The sequence below is a fragment of the Acinonyx jubatus genome, chromosome C1 (genome assembly GCF_027475565.1).
Source record: "Acinonyx jubatus isolate Ajub_Pintada_27869175 chromosome C1, VMU_Ajub_asm_v1.0, whole genome shotgun sequence".
In the NCBI taxonomy this organism is placed as follows: Eukaryota; Metazoa; Chordata; class Mammalia; order Carnivora; family Felidae; genus Acinonyx; species Acinonyx jubatus.
In genome coordinates, this window is record NC_069381.1 from 23,976,974 (window position 1) to 23,996,943 (window position 19,970).

Genomic DNA, 19,970 nt, shown 5'->3' on the forward strand with positions numbered 1-19,970 from the left:
ATTGCATTCCAAGCAGGGGAAACAGCATATGCAAAGGCACAAAAGATGCATACTTGGGGAAAGGGGTTCCTCAAATATGAATGGAACCTGGGTGGCTTAGTGGAGAAAGCCCAAGAAGTGAATAAGGACCAGCCTGTGTGTCAGATTGAAATGTTTGAGCATTACCTAAGGGCAGACAAGTAACTAAGCAGAGGAACAATCTGACAAATCCTCTGCTTTTTTAAATCTGGTTGTTTAATGTTTATTTTGTAAGTACCCATGCCGCATATGCACACACATGTGGGGTAAGGGCAGAGAGAGCGGAAGAGAGAATCCCAAGCAGGCTCTGCGCTGCCAGCCTGGAGCCTGACACAGGGCTCAATCCCACGAACGGCGAGATCGTTACCTGAGCCGAAATCAAAAGTTACAGACTTAAGCAGCTGAGCTACACAGGTGCCCCATAAGGTCTCTGCACTTTGGAGATGGTGGGCACAAGTGGGAGAGTCTGGACACAAGAGACCAGTGAGGATCTGGCAAAATAGACCAAGAGAAAATGAAGAGATCTGACCTTGAGGAGTGGAAGTAGGAAGAGAAAGATAATGCTCCCTTTCCTGACCCTGAGTTCCGGATTGGCTTTTTGAGTTATTTCCCTTAATGGCCCAGGCACAAGCCAGGCACACATGTAGAAGAGGCAATTCGTTGTGGCAGGACTTGGAAACCCAGGTCCCTCACTCTGCTTCCGAAAGACAGTTCCCTGTGGGCCTAGTGACTTGAAGATGTAGCCTTTCCCTGTTTGTTGAGGTGGGGGACAGGAGGGCTGGCCTGTCATGCAAAACGGGAGGTCTGATGTGTACCAGCCATAAATTCCATGATTCAAAAGGCACGTGAACGCTCAGAGCCTCAATTTCCTCATCTCTAAAAAGGGAGATGATATCCCTCACTTTGTGTAAGTCTCAGGCCTGTTCATTTGTTTGTTTATTCACTAAACTATTTATGGAGCACATACCATGTGCCAGATACTGGGCTAGGCGCTGGAGGAGATACCATGATGAACAGTACAGAACCTACCACTGCCCTCAGCTTGCTGGTGGGGTGGGCGGGGGAGGATGAAATCCCACGGTCAGCTAGAAAGCCCTGCATCTGTCTCCTTATTTTTCCATTTGTCTCCCAATAAAGTCATGATCTGGTTTACTTTTGCTTTCTTAATTTCCTTATCTCCATATCCTTAAGCAAATCTCGTCCCCCTCTCCAGGTGATCCCTTACTCACATCCAGCTCAGGGTCTATGATTGGCTTTAACTACGGAGAGGAAGGAATGTGCTTCTGGGAAAAAAAAAAAAAATTTCAAGGAGAGGAGGCTTCATTATACAGAGGAAATAGGAGCAGAAAAGCTCAGAATTCCTGAACACACTTGACTTTCTTTAGTATCCCTCCTAGTTATCTCCCTCCACCACTCCTTTTATAGTCCATCCCTATTCCCCGCCTTCAGTAGCTGCGGTCTCTTTAAGTGCGCTCCTCCCCGTAAGCTAGGCTGGGGGGCGGAGAGCGCGTTTCTTCCCGGGGTTGAATGTTAAGTTGTTTGTCCGTTTCGGGCTGCCGTCCTGCAGATCCGCCATATTGTCTGCTGAAGCTACTGCTGAAGCTGCCGCTGCTGCCGCCGCCAAGTAGGAGCGAGCGGAGCCGCGATGGGTGAGTAAGGACACCAGGCAATTGGGGACTCGAGCTGAGACACTCCTGGGGCGTGGGGCCTAGCGGGAGCCTGTTTCCGGTCTGCGGAAAATGTCTGAGGCCTCTCCAAATAGGTGTGAGGGGAGAAGCCAGGCCGGGAGAGCAGCTCAGGCCAGTCTGGGGCCGGGCTAGGGCCCCTGCGGGAGCAGTCTTTGGGGGCTGATTCCGGGAGCACCTTGCCACGCCTGGAGCCCCCACGTGGTGGCCTTGGGCCGGAGCCCTCGCGTTCCCAGGGGCTGGAAAGGGGCCGACCCTCTGGCCTGCGCCGAGACCGCGGCTGGGGGGACGGGCGCCCGGCGGCAGGCCCGGGCGGCGCTCAGGGAGCCGTTTCCAGGCGTGCGTTTTGACTAGATTCGGGGCTCCTCTGAACTCGAGGGAAATCCTGCCTACGTCGCGAGTAGAGTCCTCTGGTGAGGGAACGCCGGGCGAGCTAGCTCCAGGCCCGTAACGAGGGGCAGCCATGCCGAAAGCAGCCTGGGCCGCTGCAGGCCGGCAGAACTTCCCGAGCCGCGGGCGGAAATGGGGTGGTTCGGTTGGACTCAGTGACAGCCTGGTAGTAGAAAATCACAGACCGAGACCTCGGGGCCATGTGTGGTAGATCGGGACTTCAGGTTTGTGGGTCTGGCACTGGTTAGGAGAAAAGGAGCGACCTGTTGCTCTCTCTAAAGGGACTCTGGCGGGCAAGGCCTGTGCTCAGGGATAATACGATGGCGAAGTCTTTGGACTTAGCGACAGAACCATCAGTGAAGAGATACTTCCTCTTAAGCGTTAAACTCGATTGATTTTGCTAAACTCTTCCTACGCGCGGGTATTGTTCTGGCTGCTTTACATGTTACGTTTTACTTAATATGCACAAGCTAGTGAGCCAGTTACTACTGTTACCCCTGTTTTACAGATAAGGAAACTGAGGCTTAGAGAGAGGTAAAGTAACTTACCCAAGGTCATACAGTTAGTGGCTATTACCCCGGTGATCCAGACCCCTAGGTTATAGCTGCAGTTCTTTATGGCTTGGCCCCCTAGTGGTTGGGCTGGAAAAGGGGGAAGAAAGCTTTTAACCCTGGGCAAAGTTGTAAAGGTGTTTTTGTGTGCTGGTGTGCCCACTTTGAAATCTTTAGTCTGAAGAAACTGAAAAACTACAAAGTAGATTGCTAACTCCAGCAGTTGTGTGTGGAAGGGAGTGCTAAATGAGGTTCTGGGATTTAGTTTTGTAAGATCCCAGATCCTGAAGAAACAAATTACTCCCTTGAGCAAGGCAATGACTTTTTTTTATTTTTGCAAGGCAGTGACTTTAGAATCAGATCTGGGATTATAATCCTGCCTGCCACTTTCTAGCTCTCATCAGTTAAATATCAGATATTAAGAGAAGTCACTTAAATATCAAATGCAGCAGTGTGCATAGGAAGCATGTAGCACAGTTCACAGTAAATGTTATTTCTCTTCCCTTCTGATCCTTCCTTTCCTCATCTCTAGAAGGAGGGGAGAGAGTGTTACCAAGATGTTTGAAGACTAAATAAGATAACAAGTGTTTAGAAAACAGCCTAGTAAGGGCTCTGCAGGCATCAGAACAGATTCTTTTCTACCTGCAGTAGCATTCCTTTCCCTTAAGCACTCTGGTTTTCAGAATCCAGTGTCAAGCCTGATAGGTTTGTCTAACTGAAGCTTTATGAAGTGAAACATTTGGGGGACTTTTATGTTATAGATTTCTGTCGGCCTTCAATTTTAGAAACACTTCCTTCAAAGGGAAGGAGCTAGTGTTTAGTTTATTAAGCGCAGTGAAATAAGTTTACAGATTGGGAAACTACCTTAGAGAAGATAATACAGCTAGTAAGCAGCAAAACCAGACATGGGATTCTTACTCATTTTGCTGTACATAAACCTCTTAGAAGAGTTAAGGTGTGAACTAAAATTAGTCCTTTTCTGGTAGACTTTGAAATGAAAGTTATTTTTTTCTTTTTTCTTTTTTTTAATGTTTTGTTTATTTTTGAGAGAGAGACAGAATACGAGTGGGGCGGAGGCAGAGAGAGGGAGACACAGAATCCGAAGCAGGCTCCAGGTTTTGAGCTGTCAGCACAGAACCCGACGCAAGGTTCGAACTCCCAAACCATGAGATCATGACCTGAGCCGAAGTCGGACGCTCAACCATCTGAGCCACCCAGGCGCCCCTGAAATGAAAGTTCTTATGTGGAGCAACAAAGCCTGACCAAGGTCCTGAAGGGGCTTTTTAGTATAGAGTCAGGTGGCCTCCTTTTTTCTTTCCAACTCCATTTCAGATACCTCTCTCCTATCCCACTTGGTCTTTGCGCATGTCCAGCTATTGGTGTGTGTGTTTTTGGCTGGTCTTTATACACATGATGTGAGTGAAACTAGTGTAAGGGTACATTTAATCCTAACATGGGATCCAAGGTGGTTTGGGTTATCCCCATTTATAAGTGAGTAAACTGAGGCTCTGAGAAGATTAGGTGACTTGTCCAAGGCTGGTGGTCTAGGCCCTTTGTGTGCTTGGAACACTAACACAGCCTGCACCACACCTCCATGAATCTAGAACCTGCTGTGTTTCACTGCCTGTCAGACGTGCTCCACTCAGGCCCTGGCCTGTATCCTATACTGTTTGTCCTGTGCCAAACTTTATTAGCTTTAACAGACTTTTGTAGTGACTTTCACTGCCATTAGGAGCCCTGTGGGGGTGATGCTTGCAGCTCTGGAAGTTACTTATTCTGACCCTCCCTAGCAGAGACCACAGTCTTTTAAGACTAAGTCTTGGCAGACACTGGTTGTTTTATCAACCATTCCTGCCATTTTGCTAACCAGGAATCTGGCAGCCCCTCCCCAGCCCCAGGGATAGGTCTTGATTAATATAAACTATAAACCAATCATTGTAATTCTGTCTCCCTAGGCAGTGATTGATTTAGGCTAGGGTATGTGATACAGCTCTGGCTAATTAGATAGGAAGGGAAGCCTGAGGTATTTCTGGAAAAGCTTTCTTTATTTAAAAGAGATTTGTTAGTGGGGTGCCTGGGTGGCTCAGTCCGTTAAACGTCTGACTTTAGCTCAGATCATGACTTCATGGTTCTTGAGTTCAAGCACTGCATGGGGCCCTGTGCTGATAGCTCAGAGCCTGGAGCCTGCTTCGGATTCTGTGTCTCCCTCACTCTCTCTGCCCCTCCTGTGATTGCACACACGCTCTCTTTCGCTCTCAAAAATAAACATTAAACATTTTTATTTTTTTTAATGTTTTTATTTTCTTTTCTTTCCTTTTTAAAAATTTTAATGTTTGTTTATTTTTGAGAGAGGAAGAGAGACAAAGCATGAGTGGGGAAGGGGCAGAGAGAGAGGGAGACACAGAACCCAAAGCAGGCTCCAGGCTCTGGGCTGAGAGCATAGAGCCCAATGCAGGGCTCGAACTCACAAACTGTGAGATCATGACCTGAGCCGAAGTTGGATGCTTAACCAACTGAGCCACCCAGGCACCCCTTTATTTCTTTTAATGTTTATTTATTTTTAAGAGATAGAGTGAGACAGAGCGTGAGCAGGTGACTAGCAGAGAGAGAGGAAGACACAGAATCCAATGCAGGCTCCAGGTTGTGAGCTGTCAGCCCAGGGCCCAACACAGGGCTCAAACTCACAAACCACAAGATCATGACCTGAGCTGAAGTCTGACACAACTGACTGAACTATCCAGGCACTCGTTTTTATTTTATTTTTGAGAGAGAGAAAGAGTGTGAGTGGGGAAGGGGCAGAGAGAGTAGGAGACACAGAATCTGAAGCAGGCTCTAAGCTCTGAGCTGTCAGCACAGAGCCCAGCACGGGGCTTGAACTCATGGACGGTGAGATCATGACCTGAGCTGAAGTCAGACGCTTAACTGACTGAGCCACCCAGGCGCCCACCCCCAATTTTTTTAAATAAAATAAAAGAGATTTGCCAGGGGGCTCATGGGTGGCTCAGTCCATTGAGCATCTGACTCTTTGTTTTGGCCCAGGTCATGATCCCAGGGTCCTGGGATTGAGCTCTACAAGGGGCTCCACGCTGAGAGTGGAGACTGCTTTGGATTCTCTCTCTCCCTCTGCCCCTCTCCTCAACTCACATGCTCTCGTTCTCTCTCAAAAAATGAAAAAAAAAAATTGCCAGGTTTTATTTTATTTTTTGCCAGCATATATTTTAACTCAAGTATCACCAAAGTGTGAGAGCCTCAAAAAAAAAAAAAAAAAAAAAAAAAAAGAGAGATGGAAAAGCTATAATAATAGCCAGCACTTAAATAGAACTTGCTATGTGCTAGGCACTAAGTACTATAATATTAACTCCTTTCCGTCTCAGATTATCATGTTCTAGTTGATGAAACAAGCACAGAGAAGTTCAGTGACTTGTGCAAGGTCAGAGCTAATAAGTAGAACCACTTAAGTTGTATGGTTCTAACCAACATATGGCAATTAAGGGCTATGTTCTGCCTCTAAAAAGGAAAGAGCCCTTTTCTGACTCTGAAATTGCCATTAGTAATGCTGGGGTGATGAGGCAGAATTTATAAATAAGAGCAGGCAGCTTGAAGAGTGAGAATAGAGAAGATGGGAAGAATCTGATGTTTTTAAGCTACTGAATTAGGCAACTTTGGAACTGTCTTATCTCTTGGTTTAACTAGGATACTGAAGGCCAATTCTTGTTTGTTTTTGGCTGCAAGTAACAAAACCTTTCTGATAACACTTCCAGGTCAGGAAGTAACTTAGCCCATACTTCTTTTAGTTTCTCTCCAACCTTGTGCACCCACCCCACCATTTGTAACAGCTACTTGCAGAGATGGCACTGAACCATCAGTCACCACCTAAGTGTCCCACAAGCATCAAGCTCACTCCCCTTTCCTGACCTGCTTTTCCTGTATTTTTGTTAATGGTAATGGTAGGACCACTGGCCCAGACACTAGGGCATCTACCCATCTTTGGTTCCTCACTCTTTTCTTCCATTTCCATATTGGCAGTTGAAGACTATGTGATTATGTTACTGAGGTCTCCTCTAAATTGCTTTGTGTAGGTTTTTCTCACAGCATAGACCCACAAAGAATATTCTGTGCTCTTTAACCTTACTGAGTCTCAGGCTCATCAAAGTGAAAATATGGATAACAGTATTTATTAAAATTAATGAAGATTTGTGAAATATTAGATGTAAGCAAATAGTGTAAATTGTAAAGATATTAATTTAGAAGCCCTCCAGAACTTTTCTGTAGCCTCCTGTACCACTGCTGTAATTCTTCTGCAGCAGCGTCGCTAAAATACCCATTTGATCTGGTCACTCTACTCCTTAGCTTAGGAACCTTCATGGACTTGCTATTATCTATGGGATAAAATCATAACCCATACGATATGGTATTCAAGGCCTTCCTATTGATTTTACTAATCTTACTCTATTTAAAGATATATCCACATATCCTGCATTCCAGTTAGACTACCTCCTTTGTAATTTAGCATTACTGGCAGAGAAGGTAACACAAGTAATTCTTTCCCCACCAATCTTTTCCTATGGAAATCTTGCCTGATTTTCAAGGACTAGTTTATTTTCATTTTATTTTTATTTTATTTTTAAATGTTTATTTATTTTATTTATTTTTGAGAGAGGGAGAGGGAAGGAATCCCAAGGAGGCTCTGTGCTGTCAGCAGAGAGCCCAGCATGTGGCTTGAACCCACAAAATCGAGATCATGACCTGAACTGAAATCAAGAGTCAGACGTTCAACTGACTGAGCCACCCAGGCACCCTTCAAGGTCTAATTTAAATGCTACCTCCTAGGGGCACTTGGGTGGCTCAGTTGGTTAAGTGTCTGACATGACATGGGTTCAGGTCATAAACTCAAGTCCATGATGAGTTCAAGCCCTGCCCCCAGCTCTGTGCTGACAGCTCAGAGCCTAGATCCTGCTTTGGATTCTGTGTCTCCCTCTCTCTGCCCCTCCCCAGCTCCTGCTCTGTCTGTCTGCCTGCCTCCCTCCCTCCCTCTCTCTCTCTCTCTCTCTCTCTCTCAAAAATAAATAAACATTATAAATAAATAAATTAATTAATTAATTAAATGCTACTTCATGAACTCTCAAATGCTTTTTGCCTTCCAAACTGGAAGTGAATTTCTGATTTCTGTAGCACTTTCTTCTTGCCTTTCATGTAGCCCATTTCATATTGTTTTCCTGTGTTACAGTTAATCTGTAATATAATTTGTTCTTCAACCAATAACTTAATTTCCAGTCTTAGAGTTCTCATGTCTAAAATGGGGATAATAATATCTATGTCATAGGATTGTTAGGGGGATTAAATAAGCTAATGAATGTAAACCATTTTAGCATGGTGTTTATTAGCACATAGTACTCAGTAATTTCTTTTAGTCAGTGAATAAATAAAGGGCTTACTATATTTCAGGCCCTATGCTAAATATAGATTAATCAGTTTGTCTTTGAGGGGAAGGCAGTAACATGAAAACTTGTCAGAAACATACTTTTAGGGGCCAGGCAGTTATTCAACAGTTATTCATCAATTTCAGCAGATGTTTATTGAATACCTAGTATGTGCCAGGGACTGTTCTGCTCCAGGCCCTGGAAATATAGTGGTAAACAAAAGAGACAAAAATCTATCTTGTGAAATGTTAGAATTTAAATTCTAATGGGTAATCAGCTACATGGAGACTAGCATGCGAGGACTATGGAGCTTCATGCAGTCTGTGCGGCTCTAGCCAATTGTTGCCCTGGAGGACTGTAGGTCTAGTATTGCTGTATTGCATAATTTCCCATTCCTTTCATCATCTCTCTCCTCTTGAAGTTAGAAATCCAGATTTTCATGATATTTCTGGATTAAACATTGATAAATGCTACAAGTTAACTCTTAAAATCTAGAAAGCTTAAGCTAACCAAACATAGGATATTTGAGGCCAAATATAGCCCAAGAGCATCCGGTTTTACTTGTAAAATATTAGAAAATAATATTCCATGTATTTTATAAAATATTTCTTAGTTTATGTATTTCACCAAATTCTATGTGTTTAAAAAAAAGTTTTATTATTGTTTCTTTGGGTTTTTTTTTTTTTTTTTTAAGTTTATTTTGAGAGAGAGAGAGAGAGCGTGCTTGCCGGTGCAGAGAGAGAAGGAGGAGAGAAAATCCCAAGCAGGCTCTGCATCGGCAACACGCTGCCTGATCACAGGGCTCAAACTCATGAACCATGAGGCCATGACCCGAGCCAAAATCAAGAGTAGGATGCTCAACTGACTGAGCCACCCAGGTGCCCCTAAAAAAAACCAACAAAAAACATTTTAAAAGGATGAAGACACATTTTTAAAGTCTTACTGATCGTGATTGCGTTACATATTCAGTAGGGACTCTTTTTAAGCACAATATACATTTGGAGTAAGATGCACAAGAGATTGTAAGTCCATATTTTAACTAGTCTTCTAGATAATTTTAAAATTTTGGCTGGCTTAGATCTGACTAGCTGGCCATAATATTTTGTTTTGTTTTATTGTGATGTGGCAGGTGGAATTCTGATACTTGGGAGATCTTTCTTCCAGGGACGTCAGCTCTGCTGTTTTTTGTTCCTCTTGTGATAACATTATTAACATTATCTTCCATTAAGTTTCTTGATGGTACTCCATACCATTTATCCATTTTGCAAATATTTAGTTAAAACTAGATAGTTTGCAAATCCACTTAACTAGGCTCACAAACTACAGTATGAGGCACTATCTTAAATGTGAATGAACTAGTATCATCACCTTTTTGGTATAACTTTTAGTCTTCCTTCAGGAAAATTTGGCCATCTGACCGACAGATAAACATTGCCACATTGCCAGTATTAATAGGCTTATATGTGTATGTACACCCATGATGAAGGTAAACCTTACTAATACATGTATTAGCATATATACATGTATGCATTTCTTCCTATCTCCTACTTAAACTTGCATCCCATACTTTGGAGAGCAGTATAAAATGGTAAATATTTGGATGAGGCAGTCCAGAATGCTATGGGCACATATAGTAAGGGGGTCCAGCCCAGCCCAGGGGAATCAATGAAGGCCTTTAAGCTCAGTGAGATCTGACCTATTGATGAGAGTTGTCAGTGGGAGGGAGAGAATGATTATTTCAGAAACAAAAGATTGATAGACTAAATGGATTGGAAGCATGGGGGGAATGATATTTGGACTTGATGATAGTGAAATGCCATTGAAGGGTTTTAATCTGTGATACCAAATTTACTTATTTCTATAACTTGGACAGCTCTAGGAGGATGAATCAGACTGCAGTAAGATTCCAACTAGGAGATTCTTTAAAATTTTTTTTTAAAGTTTATTTATTTTTGAGAGAGAGAGCAGAAGAGGGGCAGAGAGAGAGGGATACACAGCATCCGAAGCAGGCTCCAGGCTCCGAGCTGTCAGCACAGAGCTCGACGTGGGGCTCGAGCTCATGAACTGTGAGATCATGACCTGAGCCGAAGTCAGACGCTTAACTGACCAAGCCACCCAGGCGCCCCTAGGAGGTTCTTTAAAAGTTGGTTCTTGGGGCGCCTGGGTGGTTCTGTCAGTTAAGCATCCGACTCTTGATTTTGCCTCAGGTCATGATCTCACTGTTCATGGGTTCAAGCCCCACTTCAGGCTATGCGCTGGCAGTGCAGAGCCTGCTTGGGATTCTCTCCCTCACTCTCTGCCCCTCCCCCACTCACTCTCTGTGAAAGGAAATAAATAAACTTAAAAAAAAAATGTAGTTCTTAAGTAGTGCAATAGTCCTAGCAAGAGAAGATGATGATAATTGAGGTGGTAATGGTAGGGAATAAGAGAGTTAGGAATTTGAATTAGCAGGACTTGGTTATCACCTGGAGGCTGATGGGGCCTGTGGGGGAATTAAAAATTGCAGGACTCCCTGGCCTCTTGCCTTAAACAGCAGAGTGGATAGTGATGCTGTTAACTGAGATGAGTTTAAATTTCAATATTCTGAGGTATCTCTGTGATCTCTAGAGGAGGATGTCTCAAAAGCGATTGGATATACAATTCTGGAGCTCAAGAGGGTCTGGGGATGGAGTTAGGTGTTTGATCATCTATTTATCTGTATATGGTAACTAAAACCATGGAATCACTGATGTAATCATGGGAGGTGTACTGAAAAGAGAACATCAGGGTGCATCAGCCTTCACATGCAAGAAGAAGAGGATCAGCAGCCAGAATTGGAAGAAGAAATCAGTGATTACTGTTTCAAAAACCAAGGAAAAAGTATTTCAAGAAGGAAATGGTTGTCAGGGTTGAGTGCTGCTAAGAGCACCAGCAAAATAAGTACTTAAAAAGGTTGGTTGAATTTAGCATCATGCACCTGACAGTTGCTTTTACAAAATGAGTTTTGATGGTATGCAAGCAAATTGGAGCAGGCTAATGCAAGAGGAGAGGCAAACTGTTTCAGGAAGTTTGAAGTATATCGAGAAAGAAGAGGTTAATGAGGCTCTTAAAAAGTCTACCCAAGAAATCACGAAGACTGGAATTAGGGCAATTGGCAGTAGGAATGGAGAAAAAGAATCCAAGAAATAATTAAAGAAATAAAACTGGCCATTCTTAGTGATTGGATGTGGGGATAAGGGAAAAGGGGTTATCAAGAGTAACTCCCAAGTTTCTGGTTTGAAAAGCTGGGAAGATGTTGGTACAGACCCCTAATCCCTGTATGTGTTTTCTTAGCCTTTTTTTTTCATTATCACCCTCCTAAGGAACCCTTTTAGACTTTTTCCTCCCCTGATGCATCCCTCCAATGAAATTTCTATCTTTTTACATACAGTAAATATATCTGTGCTTTCTTTATGCATAAAGAGTAAGCATACAGTTGGCTTTTATTCAAAGTAAGGTTAAAATTTGGAGTTAAAAGGGGCTCCTGGGTGGCTCAATTGGTTAAACGTCCGACTTTGGCTCAGGTCATGATCTCGCAGTTCATGAGTTCGAGCCCTGCATCGGGCTCTGTGCTGACAGCTCAGAGCCTGGAGCCTGCTTCAGATTCTGTGTCTCCCTCTCTCTCTGCTGCTCCCCCCACTCACACTTTGTCTCTCAAAAATAAATAAACATTAAAAAAAAAATTGGGGGTTAAAAGTTAAAAAGCTGTTTGCGTTTAACTAAGTTTTATAGCTGGTATTTGTTGAGTAACTTTTAACATACTTTATTTACCTATACGAATTGTAAAGTATCAAATTACACATGCAAATTAACATTTATGAATACCTAACAAATGTAATCAAAAAAATTTTTAATGTTTATTTTTGAGAGAGAGAGAGTGCGCGGGTGCGCATGAGACAGCGTGAGCAGGGGGGGGCAGAGAGCGAGGGAGACACAGAATCTGATCCAAGCTCCAGGCTCTGAGCTGTCAGTACAGAGCACCATGCAGGGCTTGAACTCACAAACAGCAAGATCATGACCTGAGCCAAAGTCAGACGCTTAACTTAACCAACTGAGCCATCCAGGTGCCCCCAATATAATCAAATTTAAAGATCATTCAAAGCTGTTCCTTTTCCCATGAAAGCTTCTTGTTTTCCAATAATAGAAAAAAATCACGGGGCACCTGGGTGACTCAGTCGGTTAAGCGTCCGATTCCGGCTCAGGTCATGATCTTGCAGTTTGTGGGTTCGAGCCCCGTGTCAGGCTCTCTGCTGACAGCTCAGAACCTGGAACCTGCTTCAGATTCTGTGTCTCCCTCTGTCTCTGCCCCTCCCCTGCTAGCACTCTGTATCTCTCTGTCTCTCAAAAGTGAATAAAAACATTAAAAAAAAAATCACTTTCTTAAAATTATTTTTTGTCAAACTTTATTGTTATTATTACCTAATTTATTTTAGAGAGAGAGAGAGAGCACGAGCAGAGGGAGGGACAGAGGGAGAGAGAAACTCTAAAGCAGGCTCCATGCTCAGCACAGAGACTGAGGAGGGTCTCGATCCCACCACCCTGGGATCATGACCTGAGCCAAAACCATGAGTTGGATGCTCGACTGACTGAGCCACCCAGGCTCCCTATTTTTGGTGAACTTTTAAACTGCTTGATAGGAAAAACTTACAGCTTAACTAGCTTTTCGACACTCCTTTAGCTATCGTTGACATTTCTCTTTTCAATACTTGGCATAATGAATCATGACAGATTTTAGTCTGTGGAATTAAATAACAAAATATAAACTTTAATTACCAAAACCTTTGTCACACGCAAAAGCACTGAGTATCAAACATATTAAATAACATCCACAGGCATGACAGTCATGCATAAGCCACCTCTCGTGTGACTTCAGGACCCAGTGGTTAGTCCAGAGAAAGTGCCCCCGTCATAGCCATCTGTTCACCATAGATTTGTAGTACAGATCTTGCATACTTATTGTCTGCCTTTCATGAAATTAGTGTCAATACTGTTCATGTAATACTCAAGAAAATCCAATGAGAGAAATTAAATACTAAGAAATAAGACTTTATTGATAATGTTGCACTTTGGAGCACCACATACCATTGTAATATCTAGGTCCTTCCCACTCCCCATGAACCAGTTTCACCCTTCTGGGTGCAGTATTTACCCCATTGAGAATGCATGTCTTGAAGAAACCATTTAAGCCAGATATTTCAGAATTCTAATTATTTAGATTTTAAAAGGCATTATAGTGCATATAAGTTGGATAGCACATCCAGCAGGGTGTGGGATAGAGTTCTATATATATAGTCAATTATTGTTAATATTTTGTAGCAAACCATTAAGTGAGACAAAGAAGGGCTGTCATCTCGTGTTTTGTTCAAGTTTTAGTAAATGTGTTTTGAAGCTATATTTACTACACTTGATCTTAGCCAAAAGGCCGAGAAGCGATGAAGCTATATTTACTAAAAACCTTATTTTCAGAGCTCTGTTGAATTCAGAATTTGAAATAAGGGATTGTGGATTGTGAATTAAGAGAAATGTATAAGGAGCAGATTTATGGGAAAAGTGATAACTTAAATTCTTTTTAATATATTTATTTTGAGAGAGCGTGCATATGTGCCAGTGGGCAAGGGGCAGAGAGAGAGGGAGAGAGAATGGCAAGCAGGCTCCACACTATGAGCACAGAGCCCAGTGTGGGGCTCAAACCCATGAACTGCAAGATCATGACCTGAGCTGAAATCAAGAGTTGGACACTCAACTGACTGAGCCACCCAGGCACCCCTAAATTTTTTTTTAAAACACGCTTTTTAAAAAGATGCTTATGGGTTATGGTTGGAAGGTACCTCTTGGGTATTAGGTGTGGACTGTAGATGTAGATTTGGAAATTATCACCATCTTCCAAAGAGGCAGTAATTGTCTAATGAGATGTGATTAGAGTTGCTTATTTGGGGGTGAAGTAAATGGTAGAGAATAGGCCCTTTTTTTAAAACTCTGGCTCATTGGTTCCTACAGCCTACCTCTGGAGGGAGTGAAGGTGGAAGAATAAAGATTAAGAGAAAGGAGCTACAGTGTCAGGAGAAAGGAAAAGTAAAAACCACCTGTTATGGAAAGCAGGAGAATATAGCTGTCCTCTTTGACCATAACTTCCTAGGAATTGCCCTTATGGGGCAGTGAGGCCTTTTTAGAGGAGGAGCTGAGAAGAAATCACCTGTCTCCCAAATTGGCCTTCTTTCCCACTACCTCACATTGGAAGGCGTTGATAGGATTTGAGGGGCAACATTGGCAGAGAGGATTCCCTTTGTGTGGCCTCTCAATCTGGCACTCCACTGTATTGTCCTGGGCCCTTTATATATATATGGGGCCTCGAAGATTGCCTTCCAAAATTGGCTCCTCCTTTTTGGATTATTATATATAGGTTAGAGAAATCTCTGCTTTTAATTTGTCAGAAGGGCTCTTGGAAAAGCCCTTTCTCAGATTACTAAAAGTTAAAACAAAGAGCTAATCAGAGAGATTTGTGTAATCCAACCTACAGACTTGCAGAACCATCCTTGTTCAGTGACTAAGGCTGGAGCAGCATAGTGCTGCAGAATAGAGGCCAACTAGTCAGAAGTTCACTGTTATAACTCAGAGACATTTTGCTGTGGACCTTTGTTTTTATACCTCTCTAATCAAACTTCTTGTTCCTCAAATAAATCTTGGGCCTTCTAATCTTGTAGTCTTTGCTCCTGGTGAACTGCTTTCCCTCCCTACCCCTATTACCTTTAGAAATAATAACATCTAGGGGCACCTGGGTGGCTCTGTTAGTTAAACATTCGACTCTTGGTTTTGGCTCAGGTCATGATCTCAAGGTCCTGAGATCAAGCCCTGCATCGGGCTCCACACTGAACATGGTTAAAATTCTCTCTCCCTGTTTCTTGCCCCCCGGCTCCAAAATATTAACATCTAGCCTTCAAAGACCACTGTAGAGCTTACGCTCAGGACAGACAGTTCTCACTCCCACCTTCTGAACTCATTGAATGCTTAGATTCATTGTCTTTTTATATTCTTAATGCTATGACAGCTGTAAAGTAAGTTGTAAAGCTTCCTAAAGGCAGACTCCTTTACACAGTGCCTGGCACACACATTTTTTAAAATGAATAATAAATTACTTTTCTATTTGAGTCAGTTTAGAGATTATTTGGATTTTATATATGTACATATATATGTATAATATATGTATACAATATGTGTATATGTAGATATATTTATAGAAATGTATAATATATTTATATAAATACACAATAAATTTACATATAAGTTACAGTGTATAAATATATAATATATATTAAGTATCATAAATATATGTAAATTATATAATTATATATAATGATTTTATTTTTACCATCTTATTTAATTTTTTTTTTTTTTTAATTTACATCCAAGTCAGTTATTATATAGTGCAACAAGATTTCAGGAGTAGATTTTTTTTTTTAATGTTTTTTTTTGACAGAGAGAGACAGAGCATGAGTGGGGGAGGGGCAGAGAGAGAGGGAGACACAATATCCGAAGCAGGCTCCAGGCTCTGAGCTGTCAGCACAGAGCCCCACGCGGGGCTTGAACTCACAGACAGCGAGATCATGACCTGAGCCAAAGTCGGATGCTCAATCGACTGAGCCACCCAGGCGCCCCCAGGAGTAGATTTCTTAATGCCCCTTACCCATTTAGCCCATCCCCCCCTTCCAAAACCCCTCCAATAATCCTCTGTTTGTTTTTCATATTTAAGAGTCTCTTATGTTTTGTCCCCCTCCCTGTTTTTTATATTAGTTTTGCTTCCCTTCCCTTATGTTCATCTGTTTTGTATCTTAAAGTCCTCATATGAGTGAAGTCATATATTTGTCTTTCTTTGACTAATTTCACTTAGCATAATACCCTCTAGTTCATCCACATAGTTGCAAATAGCAAGATTTCATTCTTTTTGATTGCTGAGTAATGCTCCATTGTATATATATACACCACATCTTATTCATTCATTCATCCATCAATGGACATTTGGACTCTTTCCATACTTTGGCTATTGTTGATAGTGCTGCTATGAACATTGGGGTGCAATGTGCCCCTTTGAAACAGCATACCTGTATTAGTGCAATTGCTGGGTAGGGTAGTACTATTTTTAGTTTTTTGAGGAACCTCCATACTGTTTTCCAGAGTGGCTGCACCAGTTGGCATTCTCACCAGCAGTGCAAAAGAGATCCTCTTTCTCCGCATCCTCGCCAACATCTGTTGTTGCCTGAGTTGTTAATGTTAGCCATTCTGACAGGCATGAGGTGTATCTCATTGTGGTTTTGATTTGTATTTCCCTGATGATGAGTGATGTTGAGCAGTTTTTCATGTGTCGGTTGGCCATCTAGATGTCTTCTTTGGAGAAGTGTCTATTCATGTCTTTTGCCCATTTCTTCGCTGGATTGTTTGTTTTTTGAGTTTGATAAGTTCTTTATAGATTTTGGATACTAACCCTTCATCTGATATATCGTTTGCAAATATCTTCTCCCATTCCATCAGTTGCCTTTTAGTTTTACTGATTGTTTCCTTCACTGTGCAGAAGCTTTTTCTTTTGATGAGGTCCCAATAGTTCATTGTTGCTTTTGTTTCCCTTGCCTCTGGTGACGTGTTGAGTAAGAAATTGCTGTAGCCTAGATCAAAGAGGTTTTTGCCTGCTTTCTCCTCGAGGATTTTGATGGCTTCCTGTCTTACATTTAGGTCTTTCATCCATTTTGAGTTTATTTTTGTGTATGGTGTAAAAAAATGGTCCAGGTTCATTTTTCTGCATGTTGCTGTCCCGTTTTCCCAGCACCACTTGCTGAAGAGACTGTCTTTATTCCATTGGATATTCTTTCCTGCTTTGTCAAAGATTGGTTGGGCATATGTTTGTGGGTCCATTTCTGGGTTCTCTATTCTGTTCCATTAATCTGAATGTCTGTTTTTGTGCCATATAATGATTTTATTTTTAAGTAATCTCTATACCCAATGTGGGGCTCAAACTTACAACCCCGAGATCAAGAGTTGCACGCTCTGTTGGCTGAGCCAGCCAGGTACCCCTAAGTTTTTCTTGATATTTTGAACAGTGTGAGTGCTTAGGAGATATTAAGTGAATATTTGGGGGTTGGCTTAAATGGAAGTTGAGCTCTTTGGTTTCTCTACTTTAATTCATCTTAGTTCCTTGTAGCACTTAGTGGTATTGGCAGTTGGGTCTCTCTAAGAAGGTGAGAGCTGCCATATTCTGCACAGTCTATAAAGGATAGTTGGAAGTTTTCTTTTGGAGAAAAAAATGTTTGGACTGTAGCTATCCTAGTCCTATCCTGTGTTTCTCATCACCCCTTACTTCCCACCCCTAGGTCTGACCATTGCACTTACATATAGACTCAAGAGCCAAAAGGACTAATAAATTTATAGGAAAATCAGTATTAGAGAACTAGTGTCTGGGACTGTCAACACCTTGTTGATTCAGTACTTCAGTGTGCCATACTTCACTTAGACCTTGAGCTTTGAATACATAGTTGTGTATGCACGTAAGTTTCCCCATGTGGTCTTTTAGCCAAACCACCTAGTTTATAGACTCAACTTTGTTTCCTAGAGTGATGACTACTCAGCCCACTCCTGTGAGGATCTGCCAGAATAGAAGTAGCCTTAGTATGACCCCATTCTGGACTGACCCACTTGTCCTGTAGAGGAGCCTCTCCCATTGTCTTGATGACTAGCATTTTTGACAAGCTTGCAGATAACACCCTGAGAGCCTCATGCTGTCCTACCTGTTTCACACTGTTTCCTTGTTGGCCATATTTCCTGGTCATGAACTGCCGGGGAGAAATTTGAGAAGTTTGAAAAGCTATTACCAAACCTAATCCTAAATTATTTTCATGTATGTTCTCAATTTTCTTCAACATAACTCTGAAGTAGACAGGGTAAGGGTAGGAAAATTGAGATGCAGATAAATGACATCCAAGGTTGTACATTTATTAAGTAGCAAGACCAGAAATCAGTTTGTCTGGCTTTGTAGCCCCTTTCACCAGTACCACAGTGTTTCCAGTGTGCCTTTTGGTGGTCCATCCAGCACAGCTGCCTTTTCTCAGCCTAGCTATTTATTTACTTTTTTTTTTAATGTTTATTTATTTTTGAGAGAGAGAGCACTTGCGGGCTTTGCCCACGAGCACAGGGGAGGGGCAAGGAGAAGGAAACAGAGGATCCGAAGCAGGCTCTATGCTGACAGCAGTGAGCCTCATGCGGGACTCAAATCCATGAACCATGAGATCATGACTTGAGCCGAAGTCAGATGCTTAACCAACTGAACCACCCAGGCGCCCTACTATATCTTTCTAATACAAACCCTTAAAGACATTCTGTCCATTTACATAATGTTGAACTTCTTGAAAACATTTTCAAACCTTACACCATACTTAAATGACGTTTATCTCCCTTCATCCTATTTCCTTCAACTTGATATCATCAATGCAACTGCCGCCACCGTGACTCCCTCCTACACACACAAATAGGGTGGAGGGCTTCTAAAACAAGGAGGATTAACTCAAATGGTTGTTTTCGGTTTTTCTTTGAGGTGGCAGACAGCCTTGAAATGACTGCCTAACCACTTGCCAGTCCCTACAGTTTTCTACTTCTGTTCATATCAGTGTTGTTATCTAATATTTGTATTCCCTATTCCTGGCAAGAACCAGACCACACCTCATTTAAGGGATTGAGTCAGGCAATGGTTAGGATAGAAGGAACATTGACACTTCTTCCAGAAAATAACAAGGGAGTCCCCTTGTGGCTAGTATGCTATTAAGTGTATGTAATGGAGAGAGCATTGGCTTTAGAAATACCTGGATTAGACCCATTAAATTAGCTGGGTCCTTCTGTAAATTATGCCTTGGTCTCCCTACCTCTAAAATGGGGGTTCTGTATGAGTTTAGCCTTAGGAGCTAAGCAAATCATTACTAAATTATTACCAGTTAAATATGAATTTCCTTGGAAAAATCTTGAATTTTCCTTCTATGGAGGTTAAACATTGACTTTGGGATATTTCAAAGATCTTTCAAAAGGGAGATCTTGGCTTTTACTCTGGATTTAGTAGATAAAACCTTTTCATCATGGGTAGAGACTTTGGAAAGCATTCTGGGCTGAACTCAAGAAGATGGCTTCACATCTAGCAGTAAGGACACAGATGTATGATTTTCTTGGCAGGAGCATCATGATGCTTGTCTGCTTTGGGGAGTCTGACAGAAGTCTCCTAGTGGGACACAGAAGTAAGAAACTTGACACAGGAAATGAACTTGTTGTATACTGCGGCAGTTTCTTGGTTTAATAGATTGGTTTAATCATAAAAATCATTAACTTTGAAGGCATCGCAATTAAAGATAAATTCATTAAGAAAGAACTTGTGTGGATCACTGGTTTATTTTTATTATCCTCATGTGCTAGGTATTATATTTAATGCCTAAATTATATACAGGTGTCCATTTGCAAAAGAATAAAGTTGGACCCCTCTGCCTTACACCATATACAAAATTAACTCCGTGGATCAAAGACAAATGTAAAGGGTCAAAGCCATAAAACTCTTTTAAGAAATTGGGAGTAAATCATGACCTTGGCTTAGACAGTAGTTTCTTAGATATGACGTCAGCAGCACCAGCAGCCAAAAAAGGAAAAGTCAAAATTTTAAACTTTTGTGTTTTAAAAGTCACCATCATGGATAATGAAAATTATGTAAGTGTTTGCTCATTGCTTTGTTTTGGCTGCCAAGCAGCTGACATGTCAAAATTCAGATCAATTTTAATAATGGATTCTTTGGGTCATCCTTGTTTGTATTCATCGCTTCTGTTTTTTATACAAATTGGTATATTTCTATCCCAGATTTTTGTTTTTGTATTTTT

At 41.9% G+C, this 19,970-nt stretch overlaps 1 protein-coding gene and 1 pseudogene across 1 annotated transcript in view; one reads left to right on the top strand and one right to left on the bottom strand.

Moving 5' to 3' along the window:
- The first annotated feature begins 1,508 nt into the window (after positions 1-1,508).
- The window catches only part of KPNA6 (karyopherin subunit alpha 6), a 64,984-nt gene continuing 46,522 nt past the window's right edge, over positions 1,509-19,970 (top strand). Inside the window, exon 1 of the mRNA XM_015080606.3 lies at positions 1,509-1,667. Coding sequence (XP_014936092.1) covers positions 1,664-1,667 — 4 coding nt within the window. The 5' untranslated portion in view covers positions 1,509-1,663. The remainder of the gene's footprint in view (positions 1,668-19,970) is intronic.
- LOC113599711 (uncharacterized) lies at positions 13,369-13,516 on the bottom strand (annotated as a pseudogene).